Source organism: Pongo pygmaeus, chromosome 10 (genome assembly GCF_028885625.2).
Source record: "Pongo pygmaeus isolate AG05252 chromosome 10, NHGRI_mPonPyg2-v2.0_pri, whole genome shotgun sequence".
Taxonomy (NCBI): Eukaryota; Metazoa; Chordata; class Mammalia; order Primates; family Hominidae; genus Pongo; species Pongo pygmaeus.
Genome location: NC_072383.2, coordinates 70,310,225 through 70,332,268, shown reverse-complemented (window position 1 = coordinate 70,332,268; position 22,044 = coordinate 70,310,225). Strand labels below are relative to the sequence as shown.

At 35.5% G+C, this 22,044-nt stretch overlaps 1 protein-coding gene across 2 annotated transcripts in view; it reads right to left on the bottom strand.

Moving 5' to 3' along the window:
• The window catches only part of TRHDE (thyrotropin releasing hormone degrading enzyme), a 388,884-nt gene that overhangs the window by 285,535 nt on the left and 81,305 nt on the right, over positions 1-22,044 (bottom strand). Inside the window, exon 3 of one of the 2 annotated variants that reach the window (XM_054444303.2) lies at positions 1,190-1,316. The exons of the other annotated variant lie outside the window; for it this stretch is intronic. Coding sequence (XP_054300278.1) covers positions 1,190-1,316 — 127 coding nt within the window. The remainder of the gene's footprint in view (positions 1-1,189; positions 1,317-22,044) is intronic. 2 annotated transcript variants of the gene reach the window in all.

The window sequence follows — 22,044 nt, the reverse complement described above, 5'->3', positions numbered from 1 at the left end:
GTACATATTTCAAAAAGATTTCAGAATTTTGTAATATCACTCATAAAAATTGTATGTCACACCCATTGATAACAATATCTACTATTCTGTCACCTTTCTGAACTAACTACTTATTGCAAGACCCATAAAGCTACACAGCAGGCAGCTACTTTAATGAAAGCGGCCTGGTTCTCCAGGGAGAAGAACCTGTGGTTCAAACACAAAAACTTTTGATCAAGTAAGCACTTTATTCTTGCCAATGAGAAATACCTTTAATGTGGAATCTGATCAAAAATGCTCTTGGGAAAGCTAAGGGAAGAGGAGGGATGAGAGGGGAGCAAAGGACTGTTGTGATATAATATTTCAAAACAGGTTTTCTGGGAAGGAAAAATAACTTCCACATTTCTAATGCATGTAGGTACCCTTTTAACTTCCTGGAAAGTCTTGTTCACTCCCTGGAAAAAGCAGCAGCCTCACTGAAATTCAGATAACCAATTAATTCATTTATGCATTTGACTGACAATTACCAAGTGCATTCTCTTTGTAAAAGGAAGAAATATAAGAACACTCACAGAGAATACAATCTCCATTATTACCAAGTTTCTCTTCTCTCTTATTTGTATTGTATTTACTATAACAGTGTACTAGATATATGACTGAACAAAAATAATCTAAGGGATAACATACATCGAGGTCTGACGTGAAAATTTGGAAGGAGAAACAAATCAATGAATGTCTTCTCCACATAAAATATTGAGTTGTTTGGGGAGTCATCAAGACCTAGTTTGAAATCCCAACCCCTTCACTTACTGGCTGTCCAGATGAATGGAAAACTCCCTGGGTCTCAACTCCCTTATATGGAAAATGTTCTAGTTGTACCTACCCCCATGGTAGTTTTACTGATTAAATATGATGTTGGCAAGCACCCCTCCATAGTACATATTCAACAAATTATAGCTATTTGGCTTGTCTTTTGGAATCCTAAACTAACGTAATGCCTTTCTTAATTCCTATGAGCACTTATTGGCAAGATTCCAGAAACACTAAATCTTATTTTACCTCTTCAAAAGAAATTTTTTTTGTGTGCTTATCTTCTCTAAAAATATAAATCTCAGAATTTTCATGCTTCTGGATGGCTCAAATAAACACATGAAGAAGAAATTCCACTTTCAAGGAGCCCTTCCAATAAAATAAACAAGAAAATTCTTACCTAGTTTTGGCAAGGAATAGGGCACTTTAAAGTAGTCTTCATAAAATTCTATTAATCTCTTTGTTATATGGAGAGCATAGTCCCCGGATCCTCTTCTGATAGCATCAGGTCTTGCATATAATCGTACCTAATTAAAAATATATATAAAAGTTACTTTAGCCTTTTAGCACTTGAGTTTTATCTTCCCTGCAAATATGAATCTACACAAATCACTTAGAATACTACAAAATTTAAACAGGATTCTTGGTCATACACTATATCAAAGCACAGTGGGGCTGAAAGGACCAAACTTAAACAATTGAAGTAATTGAAGTAACCAAGTAGAGCAAGTCACAATTTCCTCGCTTTACAAGATGACATCGAGAAGATTTATACACCTTGCATCAAAATAAATATTCAACGTTATCACTTACATGTGCTTGCTAGAGATAGGAAGGTACAGTGGATTAGTATAATGGGACCCTGACTATGCTGAAAGTAGGCAGGATATGGTGGCTTGGCAGGAGAAAAAATTCATGGTTTGTTAAAGACAGGTTGTATCAAGCTTCCGAAGTATTACCAGACTGAGAATATATATCTATAATTTATGCTTCCTTTTTTATTTGGAATCAACTGTCTTTATTCCCAATATGCAAAGTAGGGATAGAAAACTTTTCATGTACACAAGCAATCACCATTCTGGAAGGCTGTCTGCAACTGCTCCTGGCTTCAAACTCAGCAGAGTAATTCATATTTCTAACACAATCCAGATACTTAATATTGATTTTTAAAGCAAGCATTGTATATTATCTAGTCCTTGGCCAAAAAAAAAAGCCTAAAGCAAGTAACATAAAACTGAACAAAACTAACAATTGTATGGAAAAGGTTAAAATGAGATTAGTTTTCAGAGGTTTCATAAAGCTATCTAGCATCTTTCTTTCCAAAGGCTAAATCTATTTTTCACAGATGTGGTCCCTAATCCTCATATCAATTCTATGAAAAAGAAATATGTATTTTGTGGAGCAGTAGAGAGCACAGTGGCTTGGGAGTTGGATTTTAGTCCTACTCTGCCACTAACCAAGGTGGGTGATATTGAACAAATTACTTAATTTCTTTGGGTCTCAAACACTCTCATTTATAAAATGAAGGTGTTGGCCACCAGCTGGCTGCTAAAATGCTTTCAGTTCTAAAACACATTACTTCCAATCCCATTTTACAGATAAGGGAATTTGTGTTCTTTTCAAATATCAAAAAAAAAAAATGATTTACTCAGTATACAGAAGTGAATACTTACATTCAATAAAAAAAAGAAAGTTGTACTCATTGAATACTTACATTCAATTAAAAATAAATTAAAAAGCTGTATATGTTATACATCATCTATTATGATTTATAATAAAAATTGATTATATGATTAACTCTTTATTATCTCTGCCTAAGGAGAGAGAATAGGAATGTGTGTAATTAAAAAGAGTATAAAGTCAAGGAAAACACATTCTGACTGTATGTTCAAAAGACTTGCAATGCAGTAAGTTATTTACTAAATTCTATAACAATTATTTACTGAAATTGTAAAGCTACTTTCCTACCAACAACTAAATAAAATATCAAATTTAGTCTATAGTCACCAACATTTTGGGCTGGCAGTATTAGAAAACCAAAAACTATCAGGAGAGACTACCTGCAACAGCAGAACTTGACACTCTTAAGAAGGTAGTGGTTAGGATCCCCTACCCCTGACAATAACTGTGAATAAACATGCAATATCTGAAGTAAAGTTCATAGGAAGCAGACCTTTAAAAAAGGATGAATGTACAAGTGATTTAATAAAGAAGTGCTCTAAGGAGAAACTTACAGGAGAATGGGGGAAGCAGGAAAATGGAGGATAATAAACTAAGCAAGGGTGCAATTTCAGATGAAGTCCTGGACTCAGCCTGATCCACAGGAGCTCTGGAGTGTGAATTACACTGGTGAGTTCACACTGCCTTGAGGCAAAAGAACTAGACTTCCATACTCTTGCACCTTGTCATTGGCTACTGGTTACCAAGGGGAAGACATAAAACCCCAGGCACTTCTGGTTCTTGAGCATCTTGGTGATGCAGGTCTCACTGGCCAGAGATAGTCCTTTGGAGAAGATGTCCTGTGTGAGCTGTTAGGAGCAAAGCAGTGGAAGCTAGAAGACGTGCATACCAAACAGGAAAAGGGATCTAGTCTGTCTGTGCACCAATAACATCCACAAGAGACAGTCTTCATTAATTTGTGCATTCATTCAACAAATATTTATTGGCACCCACCTTGTATCAGGGCCTGGACTAAGCATTTTTAATTTAGCAGTGAAGAAGACATGCATTATTGAGATAAAAAGCAATGAAGATACAATCACCATTCTCAAAGACCTTCTCATTTATTAAGTTAGATTGTGACCACAGATAATGATACCTGCCATATGAATGGTAAAATATAAATGTAAAATGGATACTGAGAAAGAGTGGACAGCTTTCAAAAGATTCTACATAAAGTATCTAGTAGATTCATGTTAAAACCATAACCGGAACTACTCTAAAATGATACAGCAAATGTCACTGGTTTTACTCTTAGGACACTTCCCTGTTTTTGGTGGAAACACAGCCATTCCTATCAATCGATCTTACCAGTTAGTCAAGCTATCTGTACACCCAGACAAAAGAAACACAATTAAATTAATCTGCTTGTCAATATTTGATGGAAATGATCCAATTTAAGCAAGAAGATAAAACATACACATGTTCAGCACAGCGTCTTCATTTGCTCATTCAAACTTTTATTGTTTACCTGCTGTGTGCTAGGCATTGTACTAGGGAATAGAAATAGAACAATAAAATTCCTACCACAAAATGAACAAGACATTTATACTTACTGCTCTTAAGAGGTTCATAATATGTGGAAAAGCAAACAAATAAATTAACAACAAAAATACAATGTGAGAAATATAACAATGTACCCTCCCTTCCCTGCCATTACAAAGGATGAACTGACTAAGCCCCTATCCAAGGCTAAGCTCTTCACATTTAATCTCCTCTTGCCTTTTCAAAGGCACAGTTCCCCAAATTCCCCCCTTTATCTCCCACATCACCAATCTATGCTTTCTTGATCACGGTTCCTCCAGCTATGGTTTCCAGATAATGCTCCTTGAAAGTTTCCTGTATAGCCAAGGTGAACATGTCAGTTAACAGCCAAACCAAAACACACCTGAGAATACTTACAACCTGAGACTATCGGTGCAAGTAGGGCATTCACCTATTTATACTCCCTTTTTTTAGTCTCCCTTGAACTCATTTCAACAAGGCTTTCATTCCCACTACTCTACTAGAACTGTTCACATAAAGATCACTAATGGCCTCAAGATACCAAATCCCACAGTTAGTTCTCAGTCTTCAACATGCTTCAGCTGTCAGCAGCATTTGCACAGTTGATTGATCACTTCCTGTCCTTAAAGCATTTTATTCGCTTCTCTTACTTTTCTATCTCACTGCCACTCCTCAGTCTCCTGCCCGATTCCTCCTTCTATTCATCCCAATCATTGATTAATGTTGGAGGGTTCCCAGGTTTTAATACACAGATCTCTTTACTTTTCTGCTACACTCAGTGCCTTGGTGATAACATCTAGTCTCATGGCCATAAAGGTCATGTAGATGCCAAAAGTTTATCCAGTTATTCCAGACTTCCAGACTCATTAATTCAACTGTTCACTTGACATTTCTACTTGGAGATCTAACAAGCATCTCAAACTTAACAGGTCTAAAACCAAACTCCTGATATCACACACACACACACACACACACACACACCCTTCTCCTTCTAAAATCTTTCCCACCTCAGTTAATGGTAATTCTTTCCTTCTATCCAGCTGTCCATACCCAACCCTTGTATGTTCATCATCCTTGTTTCCCCTCTTTCTCTCACACTCCGTGTTCAGTTAGTCAGCATATCCTACTGGCTCTACCTTTAACAATACATCCAGAATCCAACCACTTCTCACAACCCCACTACTACCACCCTGGTCCAAGCCTTCTCCATTTCTTGCCTGAATGACTGCTTTATTTTCCTACTGATGCCTTGTCCCTTGCTCCTTCAAGCTGTTATGTACACAGTAATCAAAACCTTCTTGTTAAAACGAGCTTCAAATCACACACTCTTCTGCTTTTCCTCCTTCAGTGGCATCTCCCCTCACAGTAGAAGCCCCAGGTTTTTACAAGGGCCCCAAATGTCCTATACTAATCTAATCCCTTTTAGCTCTCTGGATTCATATCCTAACACTTTGCTCCACACTAACTTCAATCCACTCATAACACTAGCTTCCTTTTCACTCCTCAAACATACCAGAGAGATTCTCGATCAAGCATTTTGAGTTTTCCCCTAGATAGCCCCATGGCTAGTTTCTCCATCTTCTTTAGATACTTGTCCAAATCCCACACTTTCTGAAAATCCTTCCCTCTGACCCCAGGACCATCTATCTCCTTTTCTTGCTTTATTGTTTCCTGAAACACTTATCACCATTTAGCAAAATATATGTTTTATTTATTCATTTTGCTTCTTGCTACCATTTTTTCAGAATGCACATTGCATGAGGGCAAAGATTTTTATCTATTAGCTCAAGTCACGTGAAAGAGCCAGTTTTGTGAGTCGAAATATTTTGTTCAGTTTGCCTCTCAAATGCCTAGTAGATACAACTTTGATGAATAAATGAGCAAATGAATGAGTTTCATAGGTATGTATAGGTCCTAAGGAAGTATGAAGTATGTAATAAGGACCCATCTCAGAGGAGGGGAAGTTTCAGCTGAATCTTGAAAGATAAGCTGGACACAGGAAGCTACCAAGAGGAGGATGATATCCCAGACTAAGGTAACAATATGTACTATGACAACAGTTCTGACCAAATAATAAGTGACTGTAAAGGGATTACTGAATACTAGGATGTTATTTTAAAATGTGTGGGAATTGGCCAGGCTCAGTGGCTCACGCCTGTAATCCCAGCAATTTGGGAGTCCAAGGCAGGTGGATCTCACCTGAGGTCAGGATTTCGAGACCAGCCTGGACAACATGGTGAAACCCCATCTCTACTAAAAATATAAAAATTAGCTGAGCATGGTGGTGCATGCCTGTAATCCCAGCTACCTGAGAGGCTGAGGCAGAAGAATTGCTTGAACGGTGCAGGCAGAGGTTGCAGTGAGCCAAGATCACGCCATCGCATTCCAGCCTTGGTGACAGAGCAAGACTCCATCTCAAAAAAAAAAATAATATTAACAATAAATTTTTTTAAAGTGTGGGAATTCATAAGAGGATATTAAGCCAAAACATGATAAAATTAGTTTCACATTTCAGAAAAATCACAACCTATACTAGGTGAACTAAGATATAGAAAGCTGCCTGTTAAAACTGCAGGCAGAAAGACTAATTAGAAAAGTGAGGAGATATATAGTGATAGGTGACACTGAAGAAGTAAAGAGAAGCTACAAAATATATTACACAAGTGTCTGTAAACTGAATTGCAAAATATGAATTTAATACCATCAGCACAAGCAAGTCACTTAAAGATTTTAAGCCATAGAATGACATGATCAGAATTAGGTTTTAGCAGACTACATTGGCTGCAGTGAAGATGATGGATTAGGAGGAAACAGAAACAAATAAAAGGACATGAGTTAGACTATTGTAGAAGTCCAGATGAAAGATAACAGTGATTTGAACTGGAGAGATGGCAGTAGGGATGCAGAGAAATAGATGAATTTATTCAATCAGTCCTAACCCTCTGTTGAACATGTCCTTTAGTTACCAAGTAAAGCCAATTGTAGTCACATTTTTACTTAAAAACAATCATTCACACTATCTGTACTCCAGTATCTCACTCCAGTGACCTGCTGGAACACATGAGACCCAGTTGAACAAGTGGGAGAAAAGTACAAAATATTTTGCAAACCGAGTAATTCCTGTATGGTTAATCAAGTGAATTTTGTACAATAATTCACTTTACACTGTGAAAAAAAAAAATCACAGTTGTTTTCTTCTTTTAGAGTAACTAGGTCCTACTTAATCACAGCACAGAGAGTAAATCTTCATAAACATAGTTATTACTCAAAAGCAATAAAATATAATTTTATTAAACCTGCTTATTTGCAGCATTTTCTGACATTCCATGATAAGAGCCCAGCTCTGAAACTGTAAATTGCTTACTAGGCTTTATCTCTTCCTCTGCAGAGCTTCTTCCAACCACCAATATGAACCAAACTCTATGAACATTTAGTCCGGTGGAAAGGACATTATACTAGGAAATGGCATGCAGGGACTGGAGGGTCAACTTTCTATAACTACTGTCTAGTTGTGAGAGTCATTAACTTCTCTGGGTCTCAGCTCAAAGTTCCTTCCAGGGGCTATAGTTTATCATGATCTATTTATTATATTACATCTGAGAGGTTGGTGTGTCATACAAACATGGCAAAATTCTTCTCATCTAGTCTACATTTATTTTGAAGAGAAAATAATGAAAAGGTTTTTTTTGTCCTGACACAGTTTTACTCCTTTATATTTTTTATTTCCCTTGACAACACAAATCAACTGCTCAGCTACCTTTCTCCATCCTTTACTCCTGTGTATTCTTCTTTGCTTTCCTGACTGGCCATGAAATTGTTACTGATTGAACAGAAATCACTGTAGTAACCAATACAAAACAGAAGCTGGCTATGGAAAAATATGCTTATGGCACCACCCTGGTGGTAATACATCATAGTAATGAGCTAAGGTAGAGGACTACAAATTTTTGATCCCTTAGAATAAAATGGGAGCTCCTGTTGGTGTTTCTATGGGACCTAGTAGCCTTTACTCTGTAATTTCATGGACTCGCTATAAATATGTTTATTTCATCTCTTTATAGAATTTTAAGTATTTTTATCATTGAAAGGAAAAACATACTAAAGGCAGATAACTTCAACCCCTTTGGTCATCTCACTTTCCCACAAGTCAAAGATGGCAATAAAGTTTCAGCTATCCTGACACTGTGGGTGGCTGCTTACAGGACATGCTGGGAAGAATCCTGAGACCATATCTGGACTTGGCAGAAAAAAGTGCTGTCATCCGTGAAATGCCAGCTGTGTATACAAGGGTAGGAAACACAGCGCTGGTGCCAGATACTCAACACTATTAGGGTAGAATATTCTTTAGGAAAGTGTCAAAATGGAAGAGAACTTCAGATAGATTTGAATTAATTATGTCTCATAGCTGTGCAATTTAGAAAAAGAACATCAAAGACTGTTTAAGGATTTCATCAATGGGACATTTATTTATTCAGTTAATAGTTAATAAGGGTCTATTAAGGGTCAGGTCACTCACATGCTGAGTGTCCAAAGGTAAACAAAAGACAAAAGCTCCCTTCTTTCAAGAAGTTTGTAGTCCACTGGGGGAGACACAATAACATGGTCCTATAATTTAGAATAACAAATTGGATCTAATTTACACTGGCTCTTCAGAAAAGTTCTGTCTAAAGAGATGGTAACTCAGCGGAACAAGGTCAGAGTCCCATGAGAGTAAAGATGAGCAATTATTCAAATTATTACATACAAAGTTCCTTCCTTCATTGTACTAAAATTATTGAAAGGTAAAAATACATATATAATTGCAATATAATGCAAAAAAAGAAGACACTTTCAGTTGTCAGAATTATTATGAAATCTTCTACTAAATAAATTTAGAGATTTTCTTCTAATAATTTAATGTACCTTACAGACTTTTTAAGTTTATCATCATAAACTACCTGGAGTTAGCAATAAATTCTGATTTTGCTGGTTAAGAATTTGAAGAGATTTTCTAGTCATTGATTCGATTTCAAGGGAATGAAACTAAATCTCTCCATCTAAAGCCTTTCTTCTAGACTGTATTAATGATTTGTTGTTTAAAAATGAATTGTGGTAGTTCTTATATAATTATGTGAAACAGTGTATAGTTATACCACACAGCCAAGAAAAAGAAAAAAACATTTACCACAGTAGTGCACCTGTTAAAGACTTAAATAACATTTTCTCTAATTTGACATTTGTAAGTTGGTACTTTAAGTTAAATAAACCTTCTGACTTGCCAGAGTTATTCTCTGAGAAAATGCTATGCTGCAAGAGTACATTAGAAACTTTGGAAGACATAGTAATTATTTCACAGCTTTAAAATACCACTATAACAATACATTTACTTTTCCTTTTGCCTATAACTGAAAAACTAGTCCCCCTCTTTAATAATTCCAAAACCACAATGCACTGAATTGCAGCCAGTAAAGCTGAATTAATTCACCTATGTGAATATAATTTGATTTGGGGGTTCTTCCTACAAATCAGGAAAACAGAACAAGCCAGGGAAAAAGCAGCAGGTTGACACAAAGAGGAAAGGATGTTGTAAACAAGAAACTAAAAGCTCAGGAGTATTAGTCTTATTTAAAATTCAGAAGATAACTTTTTTTTTCTAAGCAAAAGGGAAATAAATACACATGAAAGTCTAACAGAAACAGGGAACTAATGCCCAGATTCACATTGAAGAGCCAATAAACATAAAGAAGAGGATGGAAGGAGGAAGGGGAAGGCACTGGCCCGGGAGTGGCAAATGGCAGAGCCCAAAGAGCCTTGACCCCTCATATGAAGACTGGACATGTGGCTTTGAGGAGTTGAGAGCCACTGCCGAGTTTGAGGCAGAGTGACATGATTGAAAACGACAAAGGGAGATTATTTAGGCAACAGAACTTAAGATGCATTGAGACAAGAAGGCCAGTGAGTAGAAAAGCATAATATTACAGGTGAAGAACTTGTGCTGTGGTTTCTACGGCAAGAACAGCCAGTAATAGGCACTCTCCATCACCATAGTCAAAGAACTCATTCTGAGGAGGAGAATTTACAATTGGTGATGGATGGAGAGTAAAATCTCAGTGCTAAGAAGGAGGCACATTATGATATGAAAACCACAACTACCTCAAAACCTATCAGTCTAACAAAAACACTTTGCAGAAAGAAATCTCAGAGCCTCTTGGTGAATCTCACCAAGAATCTGCACCACAGATACATATAATGAATATTTTGAGAACAATTACTTAGACTTCTTTACTAAGGTCAAAAGTCAGCCTTATGCTAAATTTCACACCATAGCAAATACTGTTATAAGGCAAATCCGAGTATTATCATTGATAAAGTTGCTCTAATGGCCTGTCCCTGCTTGTACTTTCCCCCTTCCCTCTTTATAGAATTTTACTAAAAATTCATGAGAAAAACACTCACTAAAAATTCTGAAACAGGTCTGCTACATACTATGGGGGTTTTTGGGCCCCATGGCCCTTATTTTGTAGGTTTATAGGCTCTTAAAGTGTGTTTGGCTTATCTTTCTACAGGACTTTAAGTTTCTTAACCATTGGGTCGGTCTTTTCACTCCTTACTGTGTCTAATACGATGCCTTGCACCCAATAGGGACTGACAATATGTTTCTGACTCCCATAAAATGGCAATAAACTTTGAAGGTCCTTGTCCACTCTAGTACTAAAACGCTGCTATAATAGATTGATTACATCTTCCAACTGCATTTTGCTTCAGGCAAGGAAATTAGCACTGTGGCATACTGTATAGTCTCTTCTTGTAAATCACTTCACATTTATTTACTAAGCTGTGGAATTTACAAGTTTAAGTTACTTACAGGGACTTCTAGGAACAGGCAGGACTTTGCTATATTCACACTGATATTGTCACATTTTTCTAAATATGTATGTGGTAGGCTGAGTCATGGCCCCCAAAGATAGCTACATCTTAATGTTGCCTTCTACAGCAAAAAGAACTTTGCAGGTGTGATTAAATTAAGAGATTACTAGATTACTGGAGATTATCCTGGATTATCTAAGTAGATCCTAAGTGTAATCACAAATGTCATTATAAGAGGGAGGCAGAAAGAGTTTGTTGGACCACCAAAGAGGAGAAGGCAATAGGATGACAGGAGCAGACAGAAATGTGAAAAAATCTTCAGATGGAAAGATGGAGAAACGAGCCACAAGCCAGGGAAGGCAATGGATGCAGCATTAGAAGCTGGAAAGGCAGGGAACCAGATCACCCTGCAGAGCCTCCACAGGGACCAGCCCTCTACAGTCCTTGGTTTAGCACTGTAAAACTCATTTTGGATTTCTAACCTCCAGAAGAGTAAGACAATAAATTTGTGTTGTGTGAAGCCACCGAATTTGCAAAAACTTATTACAGCTGCAATAGGAAGCTAATATATTATACCTTCTTATCTTCTTGCCAGTTAATTCACTGCTTCGGATTAGATTTTCAACTTCCTGTGGGAGCACAGTGTGTGTTCCTTTTTGTGCTTCTCTCTTTATTGTAGGTATAATTCTTTACACCTGTGAAACTGCTAACTTTGGCACACCTGTATTATTCACCTATATTATTACCAAGCTTCCAATACATTAATGCATGTAAGTGGTACACAGAAGAAAATGAAATAATTTTAAAAAGTTAAACTCACCTACAGTTATTTTTCTCCAAGTGTTGTCCCACAACGTTTGCATCAGAATCACCAAAGGTTATTGTTTGAAATTCAGATTCCTGGGCCTAACCACACCAGAAGTTCTGAATCATCTCTCCTAGGCAGGGCCCTGCATTTAACACACTTACAGTTTAACCATATGTATTCTAAAGTTGAAGAACCACTGGACTAGAGTCACCTGAAAAAGCTTTTGTTCATTTAACCCCACGACAAGCAAACCTCAAAGCTTGAAAGAAATATTTAGCAAAAGCCTAATACACAGGAAAAATATGTATCATGTTTCCTTAAATCTATTTCAACATCAGAGTCTTCAATGAAGATACATTCAACATGGCTGTTATTATTTTTAACTCTAACAACTAATCTTTCTCCTGCACAATAAGCAACAACAGATAAGTCAGATCCAACGTTTGGGAATCAGAAAAAGTTGGTTAATCCTGTCACAGCCCAGAGATAAAACAGTAGCATTTAATCCCTCTGTGAAATAGAGTACCGCTTTTGTAGTAAACTGAATTGCACTTTTTGGTTGTTGATTTGTTTGTTTTTAAACAAGAGAATAAACTTAGAGAATTTCCTTATTAAGCTATCTATTTTATGCCTGATCAAACTTCTTCAGCAAGACTGACAGCCAGATACATCTATTTGTAAATACAGGGGCTGAATGCTGAGTTGAATTCAGTATCAATTTAGTTTGGCCCATCAGTCCTTTGATTCCTTGATTCCCAGCTGCCTGCTGACCTCACTTTGACGAATGCCATCTTCCTTTCTAAATCAACACCATCCAGTTCAAGCACAGCATTCTGCCTTCACTGATTATCTCTCTTGTATATTTTAATGATGTTGGCATCCCTCTGTCCCCCAGGGTAAGAACCTCAGGACTCATTTGTTTGTTCATTCATTTTACAAATATTTATTGAGAGGCTACTCTGTGCCAGGACTTATCCTAGGTGCTGAGGACACAGAGTGAACCAAACAAGTAGAAATCCCTACTATGGAAAGCTTACATTCTCATAGGAAAGACAGGTAATAGCCAGATAAATACAATTTATAGGATGTTAAATAATAAGTTTTCAAAGGGGATTAAGAAATGTCCAATGCCAAGGAAAGCATCACTCAGAAGGTATTATTCGAGGAAAAATATAGTGAGGATGTGAGTAACACGGATATAGGTTTCTGACAGGAATGAATTCCAGGAACAGCCACTTATCCATGTCCTTAAAATCTTCATTGTATCAGTTCTCATACCTCTCCATTCAACTCTTTCATTAAATAAATTATAAAACACCTACTCATATAGAAAAGTACAAAGAATAATATAACATTAATCTTATACCTGAAACAGATTTAATGTTGATATTTTTTCACATATGCTTTGGATATTTTTTATCTTTTACACTTTATTGTATCTTTCCAACAAATCTATCAAATATTACTATTGGTATTTTATACATAATGCATGTCCAAGCATAAAATCCAATCTTTTATTCAGCTTGACACATTAACTTTGTTAAAATATCTGGATTTTCACCTCCAAAGCATACAGTTTTAACAAAACACCTGACTAAATCCCATGAGATTTTATTTAACATGGTAAAGTCAATGTTCTTCTAAAAGGTGTGAAGGGCACAAAAAAAAGCTTTAAAGAGCAATTCCACAGAAGAATTAACAAAGAAGTAAAAGGAGAAACAGACACTAATATACACAAATTATCCTCAGCAAACTAGCGCAGGAACAGAAAACCAGACACCGCATGTTCTCACTTATAAGTGGGAGCCAAACAATGAGAACATATGGACACAGGGAGGGAACAACACACACTGGGGCCTGTGGTGGGGATAGTAGGAGGGAGAGCATCAGGATAAATAACTAATGTATGCAGGTTGTAATACCTAGGTGATGGGTTGATAGGTGCAGCAAACCACCACAGCACACATTTACCTATGTAACAAACCTCCACATCCCGCACATGTATCTCAGAACTTACAATTAAATTAAATTTTAAAAATATGTAAATTATCATAACTGCAAAACACTCCCTTCATCCGATTCCCATCCCTCCTGCTCTAGAATTACCCACAGCCATGAAGTATTGGCTTTCACAATCAACTGTACAATATATTCTCAATTCATTTTATATTTGTTTTTTACTCAGTTTTACTCTGTATTATCCATTTCTCTTCAAAAGAGTTGAACCAATTTACATCTTACCAGTACAAGCCCTGCTTCCCCACATCCTCACCAAAATTCTATTTTGAGATTTTTGTTGAACAATGGGTATGAAAGTGTTCCACTGTTAGTTGTAATTTGCATATTTCTGATAATAGTGAGGTTGGGCATCATTTTACATGTTTATTGACTCTCAATTTTTTCTCTTCTGCAAACTGCCTTGTTCTACAAACTGCCTATTTTACCTGTCTATTCTACCAGTGGATCATTTATCTTTTTCTTATGATCTGTAGAAATTCTTGTATATCCTGGAGAGTAATCATTTGCCAACGTGCAATTTTCAAAAATCTCCCAGTCTATGACAGCCTTGCACATTATGGCCTTGATCACATAGAATTTTTTACTTTGGATGTAGTCAAATATCAGATGTTCTCTTTAGGGTTTGTACTTTCTGGGTCTTTTTAATGAAATCATTCATTGCCCTCAAGGTCAAAGTGTTCTTTGTTTTCTTTCAAAAGTTTAAGACTTTTGTTTTTCAAAGTCAGGCCTTCCATTCATGTGGAATGTATTGTGTGAGTGCTGTGAAATAGGGATCTCATTTTATTTTTTCTGTGTGGATAATCAATCGTCTCTGTACTATTTATCGAATTATCTTGCCTTTCCACTGACTTACAATGCCCTTCTCGCATATACCAAGTTCTCATCTATACTGGCCTCTTCATAGTTTCCTATTGGCTAGACAGTCTCTCACCGTGCCAATACCACATTCTGTAATCACTAAAACTAAGCAATAAATCCCGAAGCCTCATAAGACCAATACCCTCTCTTCTTTTTCGAAATGTCCTTATTATTTTGTATGAATATCAGGATAATTTTCCACACTTATACACAAAGTCTTATTGTAAATGTTGCTACCATTGCACTGTATTTGCATGTCAACTTGACACCTTCAAAATATTAGATCTTAGCATTTATCCCCTTGGAATAATATCTCTTGATTATTTCAGTCTTTGCCCCATTTCTAAGTTTTACGATTTCCTCCACATAAGCCTTGCGCAACTTCTATTAGATTTGCGTTTAGATACCTTATGGTTTGTTGTTACTGTAAATGAGATTTGAAAAATCATATTTCTAATTTATTATTTCTGATATTAGCTACCTATTGATTTTTCTAAAGTGACTTTGAAACAAGTCAACTTTCTCAATTAATTCAAATCATTTTTCTGTGTTGTTTTGTATTGGCTTGTCTCAGTCAGGATTTCTAGAATAATGCCAAATAGGATCCACGAAAGATGGTACCCTTATCTTATTTCTGACTTTATTTGGAATGCTTCTACTGTTTCCCTACCAACCATAATTCTTGCTTGAAAGATAGGGAAGTTCCCTTCAATTCATTGTTTGCCAAGAATTGTATCATGAATAATGTTGGATTTTTCGAAGGCTTTCTTCACCTCTCTTCAGATATGTTGGTTTTTTTTTCTTGTGATCTGTTAAGGTAATGAATTATAGTAATAATTTGTCTAGTGTTAAATTATTTGCTTTCCTGGGGAGTAGGTGGGGTACACCTACTTAGTCATGTTAGGAAACTCTCTTGTTTTGTTTAAGATAAAATTTAACTTTTCCTAAAGAGTGAGTGAAACATACCTAAACATACCGATAAAACTATGTGAACCTGGTGGCCCTTTTTTGTGGAGGGGGCAGTGGTTAGAGTTTTGACAACTGATTCAGTATCTTTAAGGTTCTTGATAGCTTATTGTTTTCTTAAAAATTATGCATTTCATCTAAGTTTTATAAGTATGAGCATGAAATTCTTCATAATACTCTCTATTTCTAAAATCTCTCCCTTACCTGCAATTATATTCAATTCTAATAATATTTGTATCTTTTCTCTTTTTCCATTAAGATTGTCAGAGGTAGGTCACGTAGTCTTTTCAAATAACTCTCTTTTGGCTTGGCTGAGCCTTTTTAGTATTCCTTTAGCTTTTATTTCATTAATGTCTAATCTTATCTTAATTATTTTCTCCTTTATTTCACTGTACAGTTGATCTTTGAACAATGTGGGGGTTAGAGGCGCTGACCCCACACAATAGAAAACCCATGTATAACTTTTAATTACCCCAAAACTTAACCACTAATAGCCTACTGTCGACCACCTCACTGATAACACAGTTGATTAACACAAATGTTGTATGTCATGTGTATTCTATACTGTATTCTTACAATAAAGCAAGGTAGACAAAAGAAAATGTTATTAATAAAATCATGAGGAATAGAAATATATTTACTATTTATTTAGTGGAAGTGGATCATCATAAAGGTCTTTCATACTCATTGTCTTCTTGCTGAGTAAACTGAGGAGGAGAAGAAAGAGGAGGGGTTGCTCTTGCTGTCCCAGGGGTGGGAGAGGTGGAAGAAAATTCATGTATAAGGGGAACTGTGCAGGTCAAACCCATGTTCAAGAGTCAATTTTATTCTGCTATTTCTCTAAACTCTTCAATAAAGTGGTCATCTGATAATTTTATATCATTCATGTTGTAAAGAAGACCTTTTATACTATCTCCTTATAGGCTATAAATCCCTCCTAAGTACTGCTTCAGTTGCATTCCACAAAATTTAATCAGCAGTGTTCTTATTTTTCATTAATTTTTAAATATTTCACAACTTTCCATTTGATTCATAAATTATTTAGAATTTTTTTAACTTTCTAATGCCATAATTTTTCAGTTATCTTTTTGTTGTTGAGATCTAACTTTACCGCCAAAAGCATGGTCTCTTTGATACTGATTCTTGGTATTTCTTTTTTTAAGTACATTTTATTGTGTATATTTAAGGTATACATGATGTAAGATACATCATTACTATAGTAAAACAGTTACTACAGCAGAATAAAGTAGCATGGCCATCATTTCACATAGTTACCCATTTTCCCCTTTGACAAGAGCTACTATAATCTACTTGTTTAGAAGAATATCAAGTAATATTTACACTCTAATGGTCATTGCAGCACTATTCACAATAGCCAAGATATGGAAACAACCTAGGTGTCCATCAGTGGATGAATGCATAAAGAAACTGTAGCATGTATACATTGAAATATTATTCAGTCTTTAAAAAGGAGGAGATCCTGCCATTTGTCACAACATGGATGGATCTAGAGAACATTATGCTAAGGGAAATAAGCCAGACACAGAAAGAACAATATTGTATAATATCACTTATATGTGGACAATTTTCTGAGTTAAATATATAGAGCTAGAGAATAAAACAGTGGTTACTATGGTTGAGATAGAGGGGAAAAATGAATAGATGTAGGTTAAAAGATACAAAGTAGCAAATACATAGAATGAACAAGTAAAAACATCTTGGTATTTTTTGAGTATTTTTCATGGACTAGTAATTGATGAATTTTGTAAGTAATAGGTATTGCTTAGGATTGCCTTGGCTATTCAGTGTCTTTCTTTGGTTCCAAATGAATTTTAAAATAATATTTTCTAGTTCTGTGAAGAATGCTGTTGGTAGTTTGACAGGAATAGAATTGAATCTGTAAATTGCTTTGGGTTCTCTCTGGTTGCTTTATTTAAACATGGAAAGTTTTAAGTATACATAAAAGCAGAGAGAACTGAATACAGATTCAACAACTATGAAGAATTTGCTTCATCTATTTTGCTGAATTGTCTAAAGGAAATCACAGGCATTATGTCATTTTATCCATACTATATGCATTTCCAAAAATGTAGATATTTTCTTATGTAACCACAATGTTATTATCAACCTAACAAAATGATCTCTGGCTGACAGATAAGTTTTCTCTTTGTGCTTGGAGTTTCATAGTTTCACCATGATGTTTCCAAATGTGGCTTTGTTTTTACTTATCCTGCTCAGGTCATTCTTGATCTCTCCCTCTACCTCACCAAACCATCCCAAATCCAATCCATTACAAGCCCTTTTAATTTTACCTCTTTAACAAATTTTTAATCTATCATTTTTCTCCGCATCCACTACAATCCTAGTCAAGTGACTTCATCTTTCACATAGATTGCTGTAAACCACATAACTTCTCACATCCATTCCTTCCCCTCTACATCCACTTTTCACAAAGTAGCCAGAAGATTCTTTTTTTTTTTTTTTTTAACTTTTATTTTAGGTTCAGGGCTACATGTGCAGGTTTGTCATATAGGTAAACTCGTGTCACAGGGGTTTGCTGTACATATTATTTTGTCAACCAGGTACTAAGTCTAGTACCCATTAGTTATCTTTTCTCCTCTTCTTCCTTCTCCCACCCTCCACCCTCAAGTAGACCCCGGTGTCTGTTGTTCTCCTCTCTGTGTCCATGTGTTCTTACCATTTAGCTCCCACTTATAAGTGAGAAGATGTGGTATTTGGTTTTCTGTTCCTGCATTAGTTTGCTAAAGATGATGGCCTCCAGCTCCATCCATGTTCCTGCAAAGGACAAGATCTCATTCTTTTTATGGCTGTGTAATATACCATAGTGCGTATGTACTACATTCTCTGGCTGTGTAATATACCATAGTGCGTATGTACTACATTCTCTTTATCCAGTATACTATTGATGGGCATTTAGATTGATCCCATGTCTTTTCTATTGTGAATAGTGCTGCAATGAACATTCTCTTGCATGTGTCTTTATGGTAGAACAATTTACATTACTTTGGGTATATACCCAGTAATGGGATTGCTGGATTGAATGGTAGTTCTGTTTTTAGCTCTTTGAGGAATTGCCACACTGCTTTCTACAATGGTTATCCCATCAACACTGTATAAGCATTCCCTTTTCTCTGCAACTTCACTAGCATCTGTTATTTTCTGACTTTTTAGTAATAGCCATTCTGGCTGGTGTGAGATGGTTTCTCATTATGGTTTTGATTTGCATTTCTCTAATGATCAATGATATTGAGCTTATTTACATATGCTTGTGGGCCACATGTCTGTCTTCTTTTGAAAAGTGTGTGTTCATGTTCTTTGCCCTCTTTTTAGTGGGGTTGTTTTCTCTTGTAAATTTGTTTAAGTTCCTTATAGATACTGGATATTAGACTTTTGTCAGATGCATAGTTTGCAAATATTTTCTCCCATTCTGTAGGTTGTCTGTTTACTATGTTGATAGTTTCTTTTGCTGTGCAGAAGCTCTTAAGCTTAACTAGTTCCCATTTGTCAATTTTTGCTTTTGTGGTGATTGTTTTTGGTGTCTTTGTCATGAAATCTTTGCCAGTTCTTATGTCCAGAATGGTATTGCCTAGGTTGTCCTCTCGGGTTTTGAAGGTTCTTTTTAGAAGGCAATTTTATCATGTAGCCTCCATCTTGAAACCTTTATTTGCTCTGAGGAAAAGAGCCTACAAGGTTTGCATGGTCAGTCTAACCAGCTATGCATGCACTCTTTGTTTAATCTTGAACACCTTCTCTAACTACAACTCTCCATAAACCCCAACCACTTCTGAATTAACTTTTACTATCCTTCAAATTTCTCACCCCTATTTCACAGAAACCATCCTTGGAACCCAAATATAGGTCAAGGCTTTTTTCCTAATTTTTCATAATGAATACTTGGCACAATAGCAATTTTGCACCTTCCCTTTTGTTGTGTGATTATTTGAATAAGATTATTCTCTCCAGGAGACTAAGAGGTCCCACGTTGTATTCACCACACCTAGAAGAGGAATTGACGCAAAGCAGGGACTCAATCAATATTGGCCAAATGACTAAATGAATGAATAATCATTTAGTAATTCTTCCTCTGTGCTTCCACTCTACTCTGCAAATTCCTATCTCATAGTACTTACCACATTTGACATGATTAACAGTTTTTTACTCAATCTCCCCAAATAGATTACAGCTCCTCTGGGCAAAGAATGCATTTGATTCACTTTTGTGCTTCTAGCTAGACAACTGGCCTAGTGCCTACACATACACAGACACACACACACACAGAGATAACCATGTATATGCATATTATATATTATATACATTTTATGTATATATAATTATAAAATAAGAAAATTGGTATATATTTTACATATATATTTTAAAATTATTTAAAATAATTTATTTTTAAAAATTATTATAAATATAAGAAATTGGGAAAAGGACATCAGGCACTAGTTTCGTTTGGATCCCAGATGCATGGATCTGAGTTGATCATCCTTAATTTATATATTCATTTTTCATTCCCATTTCACTTATTAGAACACCTGCTATGCCCGAGGCACTGATTTAGGCACTCAGGATACAGCAATAAATAAAACTAAATTTCTGCCCACATTAAGATCATGCTATGCTATACTTTTACCAGTGGTCTGTGAAAGTTTCCTCTTCTGTTTCAGACTTTTATTCTTACTACTGTTTTCCCTTTTATTCCCTATTCCCAAGACCATTCTTCTCTCCTTATTAGTAACTACTCTCATGTACTTTCTATTCATCAAACATATCTGTTTTTACATGTAAGAATATCCAGAAAAACATACAGCATTTTGTGTGTATTTTAGATTTTTTAAATAAATGGTATTATGTTATAATGTCATTTTCTTCTTTACTTTTGTTTGTTCATTTGACTAATTTTGAGATCTATTACATTTCTACATGTAAAATCTAGTGAATTTCTTTTGAGTATTTCATAGTATACCATCCTATGAATATAACAAGGTATCCATTTCTCTAGAAAAGGACACCTATGGTACTTCAACTTACTACATCCCAACACTGATGTAATAAGCATCCAAGTGCATGTCTCCATGTGCATCATCTTGAGAGTTTCTCTCTGCCACATGCCCAAGAGTTGAACTGCCATGACATCAGGATTAGCATACTCAATTTCCATAAGATCTACAAGAAGCTCTCTGAAATGGCCACACCATTTTACACACCCATCAATAGTAGAAGAGGTCTCCCCTTGTCTTCACATTCTCCCCAGCATTTGTAAGTATCAAAATCTCCCACTTTTGCAAATTTGATTGTGGTAAGGTATATTTTGTTATTATTTTAATATACATTTTTCTGATAATTAGTGAGATGAGTATCCATATACATGTAAGTGGTTCTAAAACAGATTTCCATTTATATCCAAGTAGTCATCAGTACTTTAACTGCTCTGTGACTCAGAGCAGTTTTGTTTGGATCCCAGGTGCATGAATCTTTTACCTCCTTTGTAAAGTAGGAATGACTAGTACTTCTCTTGTGATTAAATGGTTAAAAAATTAGCTACCAAGAATAAAATCTGTGACAAGAAAATGTTAGCTGTCATTATCTTTTACTATATTTTTTACTTTTATTTTTCATTCAAATAGCCTCTTCTATAAATTGCCCGTTAATATCCTTCAACTACTTTTCTTCCATATTTCCTGTATATTCGTTTCTGGTTTCCATGAGCTTCTTGTATATTCTGTGTATCAATCCACTACAAATGCTTCTATCCGAATAAGTGAATGAGTGATCACAGATTAAACACTTCAGTTTTGTTTCACAAAACTCCCAACTGTTTGCTCTTTCTGCTCACTGCCTTGCTAGGTCATTTTTGTGAACATAATTTTGAATGTCAATGTATTTTTAATCTGACCAGTACATTTTAAATAAAATTTAATTTATATTCCATTTTTCTATGTCCACAAGACAAATCTACAAGTGTGGGGGAAAAACAAATCCTAGTTCCAAACTGGAAAAAAATTAAACAATTGTATTCCTGGTTTTATTAATTTTTTTTAAAAAAGAAGCAGAAACATGTACTACTTTTTTAAAAAGTAAAAAAAAAAAAATAGTACAGAAGAGGTACAAATTCTGTCAAATTTTCTCAGAGACAAGTACTTTGTCTCAATTTCAAAGTCACTATAATTCGATCTTTAAAATAGGCTGCCCAAACAGTATAATTTTCTGCAAGATTCCCAGAGGAACTATTTATCATTGTTAAAAGGCCATAGTTAATAGAATTCTTAGCAATCATTTATAAAACCATACAGAAAACCCTCAAAAACATCATAATAGAGCATCGATAAACATTTGATAAGAATCAGTGTTCAAAGGAAATCTATGTAATGAACCCTAAACTTTATGAACATTTTTTTGGTAACTTAAAACAACACAGAAATTGATAATAGTGGCACACAAACTGCCTAGCCCAGATCTATATAGGAAGTTTATAATTACTAGATTATATTTTAAACAGGTATTCAAAA